The 14,041-nt window shown below is 42.2% G+C and overlaps 1 protein-coding gene across 1 annotated transcript in view; it reads right to left on the reverse strand.

Moving 5' to 3' along the window:
* LPP (LIM domain containing preferred translocation partner in lipoma) overlaps positions 1 to 14,041 on the reverse strand; it is a 355,264-nt gene that overhangs the window by 55,839 nt on the left and 285,384 nt on the right. Inside the window, 1 exon segment of the mRNA XM_055816821.1 lies at positions 5,392 to 5,561. Coding sequence (XP_055672796.1) covers positions 5,392 to 5,561 — 170 coding nt within the window.

The following is a 14,041-nucleotide window of genomic DNA, read 5'->3' on the forward strand; positions in this document are numbered from 1 at the left end:
GCAGGAGCCCGCTGCCACGTGGTGCAGCCAAGCTGCATCTTTCCGCTACAGCAGCCAAGACTTAATGCTTTTAGATCCACGGGTCACAGGTTCAGCTCCCTGCTGCCGATGACTCACACAGGAGCACCGAATTAAAACTAGCAACACCAGCTTTTTTCTAGGAGAGGATTCAAGAAGAGCATTGATCTCGATGAAATGTTTCGAGGGCAGAAAAATTCCACCACGTAAAGAGTGCGTGACTTCTCTTTAGTTTATTTTATATTTTTGTTCCAGTTGTCATTTTGAATTCAAACTCTTTGGAAAGCAGGCATAATAGTCTTAATGATCCCATTGAGCAGTTTAAATTCAAATTGTGGAGCACTCGCAATACCATGCTGGCAGCACTTTCCATAAATTACTCTCAAATTCAATACGTTGCTTGACAAAAACAAGAATAAAGGGCTTTTTACTTTAAAAAGAAGAAAACTTGTATCATAAAAAAGAATATCTTTAAATTACAGTTTCTCTTTTCTGGTCCAATTTAAATTGTTACATGGTTGCTAAATTAGTGCTGTAATCTCTGCTTACAAATTGCAGAATTATTTTTAAAAATAGATGTAATTTTGCTGCAGGGATCAACCTTACACTTTAAACCGTACATGCTGGAGGTAGCTGCTCTTTCAGTTTTCAAATAACCACGCTCGTGTGTGCTCAGGGTGAGGTTTACAATAGCAGTCACACTGAAGCTGATAGCAGCCTTAACTCAATTTGTGCTCGCTAAAATATCTGGTGACACCAACATTTCAGAACGATTAGCAAGTCTAAGCTTTCCCAGGATGCCCTGTGGCACCAGTGGCCCTAGTCGTACCATTTTCTAAAGCATCAGTTTTTCTCTTGCATCCTGGTCTTAACTGTCTTCTACTGAACTACAACCCCTGCTAGGCAGGAAGTTAGAAGCTGGTAAGAGAAAGAAACATTGAAGATACGGGTGGGTTTTTTTTTTCCCCCACAAACACAAATCACTGGGAGAAAAAAGCACTATGATCCCGAGTTCAAAGCTAGGGAATGGCAGCAATCAGGGCATGACTTCTGTGCACAATTCTTTCCCCTTCAAGCACTTCTACAGCTTTAGTACTATAGAAAGATGAACCTCACCCTGCAAAATCCTTGTAAGTGATCTTTGCGGTAGGGTTTAAGTTCATGTCCTCAGTATCTCAGTGTGCAGCAGAGAGAGGAAACCTCAGGCCCTGGGTCTCCATAGGGCACTGCACCCACCATCTTACCCCACTACCTAGACAGACAGACACAAGACAGTTTCTTTCCTCTCCTTCGATTGCTCATCCTTTTTAGCCCACCACTTCTCTGAACTCTTTTTCATCTGACCCTGGCTATTTCTGCTTTGCTTAGTTTGTTATTTCTGCTTTCTCATCCCTTTCCCCACCGCACCATGGTCCTTCCCTCAAGGCCCAGCAGTGGGTCACATTGACTTGGACAGGAAAAGAAGAAACCCTCAGAGGCCAGGAGCATCTGCAAGATCTTTTCGCTTTCTGTGCTAACTGCAGGTGCTCAGCACCTCTCAGCGAGTTTATCTCCAACTGCCAACCACCGGCCTGCAAGGAAAGGTGATAAAGAATGGAGGAAAATTTCCACATCCTGGAGAAAGTCATCTGGACATCAAAGAACATCCCATTCACAAAAACAGCAGCATCGCTCTTGCCAGACCGGTGTGTCTGGTTAACCTTGTGTTCAGTCCTTATGATAATACAGTATTTGGAAAGCAGACAGCTGGCACTGCTCTAAAATCTTGCTCTTCAATCTTTTATAACAACAGTTCCACTGATATTACTCTTAACCTTTTCTCTGCACTGAGTCCAGCACTAAGATCTCTTCAGCTACTTAAAGGCAGCACACCAAATGTTTTTTGTCAGTAATTTGCCCTGTAAGGGAGGGGAAAAGTATACCGATAACATACTGCAGACACAGCATTTATCACGCATACAACAGTACGCTGGTTACACTGGAAACCCTATCATGACATTTCGGATGTTACTTGACTGTCGTAATGACTAGAAGACATCTGTCTCCTATTAACACTTTATTTTTTACAGTTGCTTTTAGTTCAGCAGAAGTGTCTTAATGGAGAAGACTGATACTCTTTTAGAAATCACATCAATAATGAAAGAATCCTTGGATGCAGAGCAAAACCAGCAAACACATTGGCAACAGAACTCACTGCATTCGTAAGATGTAACAGGAAATGATAGTGACTGGCTTTTGGATGCAGGGATTTTTGTGTGAAAGAAATTAACTCTGATAGAAATTAACTCTGGTACTCAGATTCCCATTAGGAAAACCATTTTTTTTTTAAACAGGTGATTGATCTCCTTAGATGTTAATTCAGACTTTTAGGGAAATTCAGCTTAACTGGGTCACTGATAAATAAAACCAGAAAGAAAAACAAAAAAATCCCAACCCTTCTTCAGGCTATTTAGGCTTGGTATTGACTAACCAGTAATTAAATGCAGCTCTTCACAGTAATCTTAATTATGGCTTCACTCCACCACAACTAAGAAGAGCCACATAATAAACTGAGAAGATTAGCCAATTCTAACTGTTGAAAAACATGTATTTTTATTTTTGCATATAGTTTTTATGCGCATAAGGCCACAAATCACACAAGGGAACGACTTAAAAAATAAAATCAAAGAATCCATTAATTTATATATCATGACCAGGCAAATATTATAGTTTGTGTTCTTTACAGAAATGAAGCAGCTTGGCCTAATGGCTTGCATAATGGGTCAAGAGGTTTGGATGTGGGGAAAAGGGGATGTGTGCTAGAAATCAGTATGAATTAGGTAGATGAGTAAACAAGCTTCATTGAATTATTCAGACTTATAGCAGCTGAGAATCCTGTTTTTTCAGCTGGCCACAAACATGGATTAGCTGTGCAATCTTGGGCTAGCCACGAAGGCTCCACCATTCATGGGAATTCAGGTCCACAGGAATCCGAGTTTGGGTTCTTCAGTCACATTGATTTCCTACAGCACTAGGACTCCAAGCGTCCAAGTTATTTTCTGATAAAGGGACTTTGGCAAGTTCCAGAAAAGAAAAAAAAAGTCAGAGGCCACAATTCAGCAAAATTCTTAAGTACAGGCTAGATTTTAAGCAGGTCATTAACTCTCATTGACTTCAGTATGACCGCATCACACATCTAAAGGCACAAGCATTCAGACTGTGCCTCAGCAATTTAAGGGCTCCCAATCCATTTGCAAGAACAACTCGAAGCCTAGCTCAGGCCCTCGGTGTACTTACAGGCACTCATCATTCCACTGAAGCCAATGCAGACCTCATTTCACTGAAAAATCAATGAGACATATGCTCTACGACACAAATTCCTCAGGCCTAAAGCCAATAGCATGGCAGGTGCCTAGATCCCTTGTAGATCTGGCTTTCGGAACAGCAGACTCCTGAGCTTTCCGAAGAGTACTGAGAGTTAGGATTCCAACACTTATTTCTTCCACATTTAAGAGTTTAATGTGTGCTTGGGTATTTTTTTTTTTCTTTGCTGCATCAGACTGCCAGATTTCAGCTTTCTATTTCCTACTCACGGTACCAGCTGTCCAGCTACACATACATAGCCCCATCAACATTGCCATCCTTTCCCCTGCACGTGCAGCAGCAGATGGATCCAGACATGTTTTGGATAAGTCCATAACCAGGTTTTTGTGGACTACGTGGATAAACATTTAAAGGCCCCTTCTGGTTATATAAAAGAAAGCTATTAATCGTTTACTCTTTCGTCTGTACTCAGAGCTGCAAAGCCATATCACAGAATGTACAAATGCAGATGAAACCAGGCAATTATAATTCCTTTATCCCTTAAATAGATAGAAGATAAATTTGAAAGAAAATGAAGAGCAGAATCCTTCTCCCTTTCCTTTTTTATCCTTTTATCTCCCAATGTAGGAAGTTTACTGAACCCTTGCCAACAATTCACTCAGGCTAATGAAGTGTATAAGTAATGGGATTAAATAATTTTAAACCATTACTACAGTGGCTAATGCAGATGTTTTCCCAAACTAAAGCAGACGAGTGGTGAAGAATGCGTGCTTGATTTAAAAAAAAAAGAGGAAAAGAAAATATCAGTCTGCAAGCAGATGAAGTCAACTCCAGCCTGAAGTCAATGAAATGCTTAATTCCAGTAACGTAAAGTTGCTCCAATCATATTATGAAGGCACCTTCCTAAAGTGTGCAGTGCTTTTGCACATGGTCAAACTTGCCATGAAATTAACCTTAAATTTTTTATGGTGCAATCATTTTAGTGCAAATAAAAATGGAAATGGTTTAAAAGGTACATATTCCATCAAAAGATCATTTAGTTTTTAAAAGCCAATTAACAAGGCCCATATATCACTACCATTGTAAATAAGACATAATCCTCTCATTTTTAAATTAAATATTTCAGCAATAATCCCACTGCAAAGGCTCTGGCAGAAACAGAAGGAGTAACGGGATATTGGTGGCATTTTCAGAAACACCTATTATTGCTTTAATTATTACTGGAATGCCAGAAATGTCAACAAAAGCATCAATTTTTACTTTCAAAAGTGCAAATCCAATTCTGGAAGGGTCTCGGGTCCAGTTTTCATAAAAAGAACTCTGATTTGGAGGTTTAGAGAAAGGGCTATCAACACTTCAGTGCTTTTCTTATTCTGAATTACAAGGATTATTCCTATATACTGTATATTAAGGTCACACCAAGGTAAGGCCTCAGGCACGCAAGATGATGTTTCTTTAATTTGCAACTGGTTCCAGCTAGCTCTTGTGGGAGCCTCTTAAAAGGTGCAGCTCCTCAGAGCAACATCTAATTGTTTGCTTTAAGAGCTTGTTGGAGGCATGAAATGAAAATTTTAGGGTAAAGTAAGCTTCAGAAAATATCCAATCCAAAACCCCTTAGTTTAGTAGGACTTCCATCAAGCAATACAAGGGTCTTGATTTTAGAAGTTTTAGTGCCATCTTGCATCTCACCTCCTTAATCTTAGCGGGCACTGCAGTTTGTAAGCATTTTGGTATCAGGTGTCTCAACACAGAAAGCTTCTGGGAGCAACACCACCCCTTAAAAATCACTGCATAGTCTGCTCCTTACAGAGCTGAAATAATCACAAAAAGCACCTCTTTCGCCCGCTTTGGCCACTTCATTTCAGAGATAGGTTAGACCAGGGAATGAAATTCACCTAGGAACCTGAAAAGATCAGAGATCTTCTGAAGACTATGGAAAAACCGGTGCCCTCAGTGCTGCCATGGGATTGTCAGGTTTTCACTATAAGCCAACTGTACAGCAATGAACAAAATCAATGTTTTCAATATCTATGCATTAAAATCAGGGTGCAAACAAGAACAGGTACTTACAATATAGCAGGGCTCACAATAGGCTTTCTTCTCCACTGCGTAGAAGGGCTGTCCCCTCAGCTTGTTGTTGCACATCATGCAGGTGAAGCACTCCACGTGGAAGACCTGGTCCATGGCTGTGCAGCCGGTGCCTTCCCCAACAACATTCTCCCCACAGCGGGCACAGCGGCCTGTCACCAAGGGGAAAGGACACGAGTCAAAGCAAGCTCCTGGTCTCAACTGCAGAGAAGGACCATCCACACACCTGCGCTGCACAGTGGGTAAGGAGGCAGCTCAGTCAACAGAAGAACAGTTTGTGCCATGGCTGGCAAAGATCCAGGGCCGCTGGAAGGCACTCTGGTGCTGGCCCGTATGAAAAGGTCTTAGAGAGGTTTGAAACTGGCTCCCAAGACTGCACTGATACCAGTTCCGCTGCTGCTCGTCAGTGATCATTGTAAAGAGCCTCAGCCCCAGATGCAAACCATTCAGCTATCATCTACAGTCATCCCCAGCTCCTCAGTTAGATGGGATAAGCCTGTGCCTAAAGCTTTACCTCCCCATGAAAGGATTTTGGGGTAGGATGCCTCATAAAGCTGCCTGGTGGCAGCGCAATTGTTACCACTTAAAGAGTAGTTTTTCCTTGCACAGCTTAAACCAATTCCCTCAATGGAGCCAATTATTTTTTTTTTTTCTGTCTGAAGATGAATATGGATTAAGATATTGTGTCTATTTAAAGCACAGAAATGATTCCTCAAGAAACTGAGGTGTGGATACTTTATTCTTACCATCCTTCAAGAAAGGTGTATCAGAAGCTGCTAGTAAGGATTCTAAGTAAAGACAAGCCTTAAGAGCTCTGTCTGTTTTTGCAAAAGGTCCCTAATGCCACACACATATATAACACACAAAAAATCTGCACACACGTACAAAAGGTTTGCTGCCTTGTTCAGAGTGTTGTTGAAAAGGTTATGTGGCAGATAGATTTAAAGTGAAGGCAGGATTTCAGAGAAAAAAGGTTTCTTAGATCATGGGAAAGACATTTTCCTAGGGAAGATTGGGGTGCAGAGATGATGGAAGAGGGTGGGTGGAAGGCACACCTTTGCCATTCCTTTGAGTTCTAGAAGACAGAGATAGCCCATGCAGGTCTTGTGTCCTTACCCAGCAATTAGTGTTGAAAATAATTGATGCAGAGAGTCATGGAAGGTATTTAGGACAACCTCAGCCACCCTGCACAGGAGAGCTCCATTGAAGGCAACAGAGCAACTACAGTCTGGGGTTTTGTCCCATGCAAAATGGTATTCTCCATTTTGATAATAATTGTGGTATCCCCAGTCTTGGGACCTTGCACTTCTCCTTCAAGGCTCTGTGGGTGGAGCAGTGTGGTCAGTGAGGGTGAGAAGGAGGGGAAGGAATGTGCGAGTTGAGTTGCAAGCAGGAAGGCAGACTAAGCTCAAAATAGAATTACTCATAAATGCATATACAAATAATATGTCCCTAATAATAAATAATCCATCAACGATACAATGTTCTCTCATACCATGGTCTGTGTTTATTGGCCTTTTCAAGCAAATACTACAAAACTCCCTAAAGGTACTTGGACATGTCTTGTCATCCCAACAGCAGGGCTGCTGTCCTTGTGCAGTGCATCATCGATGTCCCAGCACTCACAACTTCTTTCTTGCCTATTCCAGACCCCAACAGACTACATCCAGGGAACAAAGCACGTAAGCTACTTTTGGTTTCCTCAGGATGCGGCAGGATGATATATATACACATTTGAGACATATTAGGAAGGCTTGGAAAAGAACCCAGATCATTCTGATTTACTACAACAGCATTACCGTAGTTGGCATTATACAGGACAGACAGTTCCTGACTCAAACAGCTCCCAGTCTGAGCAATGTGGAGAAAGAAGTCATCAGATAAAACCAGACAAGCTTGGAAACCCCCAGAAAGCAATTAATAATGTTGTATTTAAACTTAACTTTCTTTAGCATTTATTATTAGTGTTTTGATTGACAGTGTTGTGCTTCAGTCACCTCACTGTAATGCTTCTTGTGAGGACTCCTTTTTTATGAGCAGAGAAGGAATGCAGGGTTCTCAGCATGGTGGTGAGGCTACAGAGCATGGGGGAAGAATGGAAAAAAACCATGAGGACCAAGAAGAGGAAAAAAAAAAAAACAACCCTGCTGGAGAGAACCACAGGAGCAGTACTGCTCTGGGAAGGAGGCAAAAGAAACCTACTGTATACACCGCAGGAGTTGCATGTACAACAGGAAAGCACTGCTCAGTCCTGTGTGCGGACAAAACCGAGTGTGCTCCAGGGCCTTCTCCAAACTGCTCATGTAGCTGGGCTGTAATATGAAGAGACGTCTGGGGAGCAGTTAATATCTCTATATATAAAACATGAAATTGAAAGCCATTAGTGTATTACTTTACACAGTGTTTTTCCAGAGGGAATATTCCGCTGAAGAATTTATTTTCCCTGGTGTGCCATTCTGTGATCATCCGGTATTATTTTTATGAGGCATTTGGACACGGAATAATGTAGTGTCTATGCAAACACTTCTCAGCTTTCTTTGTTAACATCTGAGTAGAACATGTGGGAATCTTTTCTTCCCTTCCTCCTCTTCACACATTCATAATTTAGCCACCTCTTGTATACTTCAACACTTATCTTCCACTTTGACCAAGTCATCTCTACATTTCCTGGAGAAGCTGTCTATACGTAGACTATACTTCTGGCTGTACTTCTTGTGTCAGGAGGTGTGGGTCTGTTTCCTAACTCAAACATATACTCTTGTAATCTCCGGCAAATCACTTGCTGCCTTTATACCTCCGTCCTCTCTTTGAGCAAAGGGCATAAAGACATCTCTGCCTCCCAAAGGTGCCCTGAGGCTACGTTCCTGCATGGCTCTGAGGCATTCCCCAACTACACTGCTGGTGGCCAGGTACGAACCAGAGAGCAGCACAACAGAAATCCTGGCCAACTTCTCCCTTGAAGTTGCTATTTCCTTAGGCTTTCCTTCCTCTTTCTGTGTTTTTCCACAGAAGATTCCCATTCAGGCAGTGACAGACTTGACCTGCCTACATTTATGAGAAGTCCAGCTTCTGCTATTATGTACGCAGACAGAAATGCTCCTATAAACTCTCACACATGAGAAAAGGAAACCTTCCTTTTTCATGAGTTTATATGCAAATTGTAATACTGTGGCCTTGAGCAAACCATGTTTTTCATGAGACATGGCCACTCCAGTGAGAATCAAAACACAAGCTCTGTGCCTAGCAACACCCACAACTGACTCACTTGCCCGAAGGGTAAAAGCAAGTAAGCCAAAATATTCAAATTTGGGATCTTACAGTTAGGTGGCTGGATCCACGTAAAGGCATGTGGGCAAATGCGCAACTGATCTGGCTTGCAGTGATGTGGCCATTAGAGACTGCACCTTCTGCAGACCTTGGTGCAATCTGGGAACTCACAAGACTTCTGTAAAAGCTGCACACTTCTTCCAACTCCCGTGCCTCGCTTAAATTTGGTAGAAAATGGCTGAAAATGGCTATTAGTTTCAAGCGTTGCTGCTAAGGGAGGAACTGACAAGCAGACAGGCACACGCACCCAGGCACTGCGATTGCACAAGCCTCATTTCCTTAGAAAACCAGAAAAACCCCACTAAAAACAATGTAGCTATCATTGTGTCTGATAAAAACAAAACAAAGGTCTGCTTTTCCTGTGTGCCAATTACCAACGGCGAAGGTATTTGTGGTTGGACTCACCACAATTAAGTGCCCACACATGTTCCCCATTTTAATATTTTCACACTGGTTGAAATAATCCAGTCCGTTGTGTGCAGAATACCCATGAGTGAATACAGAACAAGTTGCACTGCTTATTGGGAAAGAAGTAGCAAAGGCAAAGCTTGCAAGACTCAAGAACAAACAGATTGCACAAAAAAGATTACACAAATAATCTAAGAGGAAAAATAGCAGGCAGCGTATTACAGTAGAAACATAGAACAACGTGACCCATTTGCTTCCCACAGAGACAAACAGCACTTAAAAGGCAGCTTAAAGACAAAGGACAAAATTAGTACTGAACTGCACGAAGATGAAACTATGTCATTTCAACATTCTTCATTTGCCCCTCCAGCCCATTTTAGGTCCTTTTTCAAGATCATTTCAGCAAAACTAGAAGGTGATGTGTTGGCAGCAAGCCTGGGAGACTGGAGTCCTCTATTTTTGCATGAAAGAGGCTCGTAATCTTGCCCATGACCTTCCTTCAGTCTAGCCTGGCTGACGCATGTTGGTGTTACCTTGGGGGGACGTAACAGAGGTGCCCACAGAGGCTTCCCTGCTGAAACTGCTGGAAATGCCATTATTACTAAGTGGATCATAGAGAAACACTTCAGCTGAAAGGAGCATCAGCTACTATACTTTATCCTGAAACCTTCTCATTTACTCTTTTCTGTTGTATAAAAAATTTGAAATTTCGCAGATCTGAAGGAAGAGGAGGAAATGAGGAGAGGAGCTCATATTGCACGCAATGCCATGTTCTAACTTCTTGCTAGTTTATTACTATTACATTATTTTTGCTTACACCACCACAGATCCTGGCTGCTCAGGCTGTGGAACAGCCCCATTGTGCTGGGTATTCACACAAATTCAAATTGTGAATTTGACAAGCAGAATTCAAAGAAGAGCCCAACTGCACGGGCCTACCATGCTAATACATGCAATAACTGGGTATAGGTAGGAAATAAATAAAAAGAAACAATCAGACAAAACTGGTCTGCAAGGAAAACTGGTCTCAGCACTCTAAATATTCTACTATTGACAAGGAGTATGTACAGAGCCCAACAAAGGAAAAGGTTAAAGAAGAATTTGAAAGAGGATCTGGAGGAAGTTTGAGGGAAGCTTAATGGGATGCTTCTAAGGAAAGGACAAAGACAGCACAGAAGGGAATGTAAGTGCTTGAAGATTAAACATAGACACCTGCAGAAAGGAAGGATGAGTTGATATGTCACTGGAGAATACTGCAGGAAAAAAGGGTGGGAATAGCTCATCACCAGCTATGCAAGTAAAGACAAGAAGTTTCTGTTTGATATAATGCAGAAACGAAACCAGAGGAGAGATCAAGAGGCAGAAATTATTTGGCCTAAGTTACAAGCTAGAGAGTGATTTCTGCAGCTGTATTCTAGTTGAGCATGAACAGGGAGAAACTGCATTTTTCAAAAAGGATGTTGCAGAGATTCAAGATAACTGGAGCTTGGATGCAGGTTTTATTTGTGAAGATGAACAGGAAAGGCCATAATCTGAGCTGTTACTCAGCAAAAGTCTTAAGATTTGGCCAGAGTCTGGGTGTGATCTGGAGATGAGGAATTAGGTACGGGGTGTCCAGCCTTACCGGGGACGAATCACTTTTAAATGTCAGATTAAGAATGTAAGCCAATCTGACAAACATCCACTGCTGAAGATGGATGGTGGAATAGGTACATGCCATACTAATGTTTATGGCGTAATATTCCAACAGCAATCACACCGGAGCCAAATACAGAGGTAATGTAACTCCATCCAGTTAGCCTGAGATGCTCCTGTTCGTACATCCAAGGACTGCATTAGGCTTTTTCAGGCTACAGCAAAATTTGTCTGTCGTACCTACTTAGATTCCAAGCCGCTGGGCGCACCAACCATCTCTTGCTATGTGACGTCCAGTGCCTAACAGAGACAATTCAGGCAATAACTAGAGATACTAAGAGTAAAGAAAGCAGAGAGAAAATGTGCAAACCTCTCTACAAAAGGTTTAAATTCATGAATTCAAAGCATGCATGCATTCTACATAGAGAAGCAACAGGGGATACTTTTCTGATAAAAGCATCAAAGTAGGAAGGTTCTGCATTTACTGAAATGTGGGGGGAAAATCTCAAAAACTTCTACATGATGGAAAAAACTGTTTCTCCCCTAACCGTACTGTGGGGATATACCACAAGGTTATATCCTCGGTGCCTATCAATTACACAATTTCCCTTGATCAACTAAGTGTATTCCCTGGTTCTCACTGCAGCCCTGATTCACTATGCAAGCAAGAACTAAAGAAATTCAGCATATTGCCTTTACAGAAGCATACTAAGAACATTTTTAAAATATGTAAATACATTGAACAAAATATTTCGCTAAAAGTCCCCCTGGCAGCCTCAAGACACCCAGTATTTCCGCTCTGTTATTTTTCTAATCATCTCTGTTTAGAGTTCACCAGCAAATGCATTTTAGAGATTCATGACACATTCTGCTTTTGGATGGCTTTGAATCAGCTGGCAGTAAATGTGGAAAAATCATTATTCCTAATGAAGAAATATTGATGACAAAACAGCATTTCGAGGACAACGTTGACCATAAGTCAACAATGTAACAAGATTTTCCCCTTTCTCCCTCCTCTTTCCTAGTGACTTTTATCCAACGGTTTTCAAGCATTTCCCAAGCACATGGGGTTCTTCAGGGCACCTAAGTCAGGCATGCACAATTATTCCAATTTAAAGGGATATATGAGCAGAAGTTAATTCATTAGGATGACAGTGTAACAGCAGACCTTAACTGCTAGTGCACCTTAATCGAGTTAAGTCTCAATAGTAGAGAGCCTGCAACTCGTAAGCACCCAGCAGGTCCTGGACTCCTTGATTTATCCAAAGGGAGTACAATAGGAATCTCTGATCCACAAGACAGGGCTTATTCCCTTCCTGGGGAGCATGGGAGGTATGTTTCCCACTGTGATTATGTTAGGGAAAGGTGTGTTGGTCATATCTGTCCCTAAGTTATTCCAACACTTTGGCACTCAGGGCACTGCAATAATGGTACAAAGGGAAACCCAAAGGCAGTTTCTGCATTTGGTAGGAAACCATGGTATTTTTCTCATCTTATCCTTGCCTTCCTTACCTATCCTTTTTTCACTTTTAAACTCGGACTTCTCACTGAATGGGAAGTCCTTGGTAGAGGTTTATTGCGCCAGGATCCAAGCTTGAAGTTTTGCTGTTTGACAGTAGCAGGCTGTATGCATCAGTTGTCTTACACAGCCTTCGGACATGAGACAGATCAATCTTAATTCCCTCTTCTTCAGCAGACGTCAGAAAACACAATCTTTCACAGTAAACAGAGCTTCATGCTGCAACATGTGCCTGTAACACTTCATAAATTAAATCCAAGGCCATGATTTCATTAGTGTCCTGGTTATTCTGCTTTAACTGCATCGCACTTGTACTCCAGATGTACAGGTCCCTGCAGTGACCTCCTCGTCATTTGTACCGTGCTTGTCCAGCAGTAGCTGCACTCTCGTGTTGTTTGCATCCCTTTCCTCCAACCACAATACAACTTCATATTCTCACTTTACTTGGCTGCAAACCTGACACATTCTCAGTACACCCCAGAGGTCTCATTCCACTCCACACAGCAAATGCACTGCAACTGTGCAGGCTATGTTGCTAATACTTTACTGTACCTTTTCAAATCCTTCTCCATGCTGCTCATCACAAAGTTACTATCCCAGCCAGTCACTGGCCCTCATGGTGAATCTTTCCAACACCCTGGGAAAGCAGAGGGCTGCTAGCATACCCAACCTGCAGGTGAGGAACTTGAGACCCACACAGGTTAAATAACTTTCCAAGGGTCACACAAGGAGTTTGTGATGGAGCCAGGAACAGAAACTGCATCTTCTCAATCCCAGTCTAGTCTCTTTAACCACAAGACCATCTCTGAAAAGGCTTGATGGTGAGACAGGCTTGCAGCACAAAAACTCCATTTCAGACGGAGCTTCCAGCGCCAGTCCCACTGGAATCCGCTCCCCAGCAGGAGGAATAAGTTCCCTGTGCAGGCCACATCATCTCTCTCTGGCAGGCTGGCTGAGGCATGTAGCAATTGAGCACAAAGTTTGTGCCTCTGCTACTGTCATCTGTTTAATAAGAGAGGAAGAAATGCCTGGGTTTCCTTCAATATCCACGTGCTGATGGTCCCTGTCCCTTATGCATCTACATTGCCCTCTCCTTAACTCTCCGGGACACAAGAGACAATTCAGCTTGTTTCTGATATAAAGCAGATTATGACAAGTGCTTACCAATGTGGTAGAGGTACCTTCCTAAATTATTGCACCCACAGTGCATCACTGGCACAAAATAAAGGTTTGGAGAGGAGCGTTCCTGATTTTTCCACAAAGCTATAAAAATTCAAGTTGAACAGGATCTTGAGAGGTCATGGAAACTACCTTACTGCCCCAAAGACAGGATCAACTCTCTCTACAACATTCCTCACAGATACTTGTTTAACCTGTTCCTAAGATCCTCCAGCAATGGAGATTTAACCAACAACATGGGGAAAAATTTCAGAGTACCTAACCTTATCACTAGCAAGCCTTCCTTTCCAATGCAACCAAAATGTCCCTCACAGTAATCTAAGCCAAAGCCTTTTTATTCTACCCATGATGGACATAAAGAACACATATAGGCTTGGTTTCATCTACACCAGTTGTATGGATCCAAAGCAACGTTGCCCGTGCCTCACCTCCCCAGGCAAGGCACCTTGCAGTGTAGGCAAATGTTGATCTGACCGTGTGTCCAACACACCGATGAGCCCCCAACTTGCGTGATTTGCAGTGAGTGTCCCAGCCCAGAGGGGGTCAGTGATGCTCTACAATATT

This window comes from Falco peregrinus, chromosome 12 (assembly GCF_023634155.1).
Source record: "Falco peregrinus isolate bFalPer1 chromosome 12, bFalPer1.pri, whole genome shotgun sequence".
Classification (NCBI taxonomy): domain Eukaryota; kingdom Metazoa; phylum Chordata; class Aves; order Falconiformes; family Falconidae; genus Falco; species Falco peregrinus.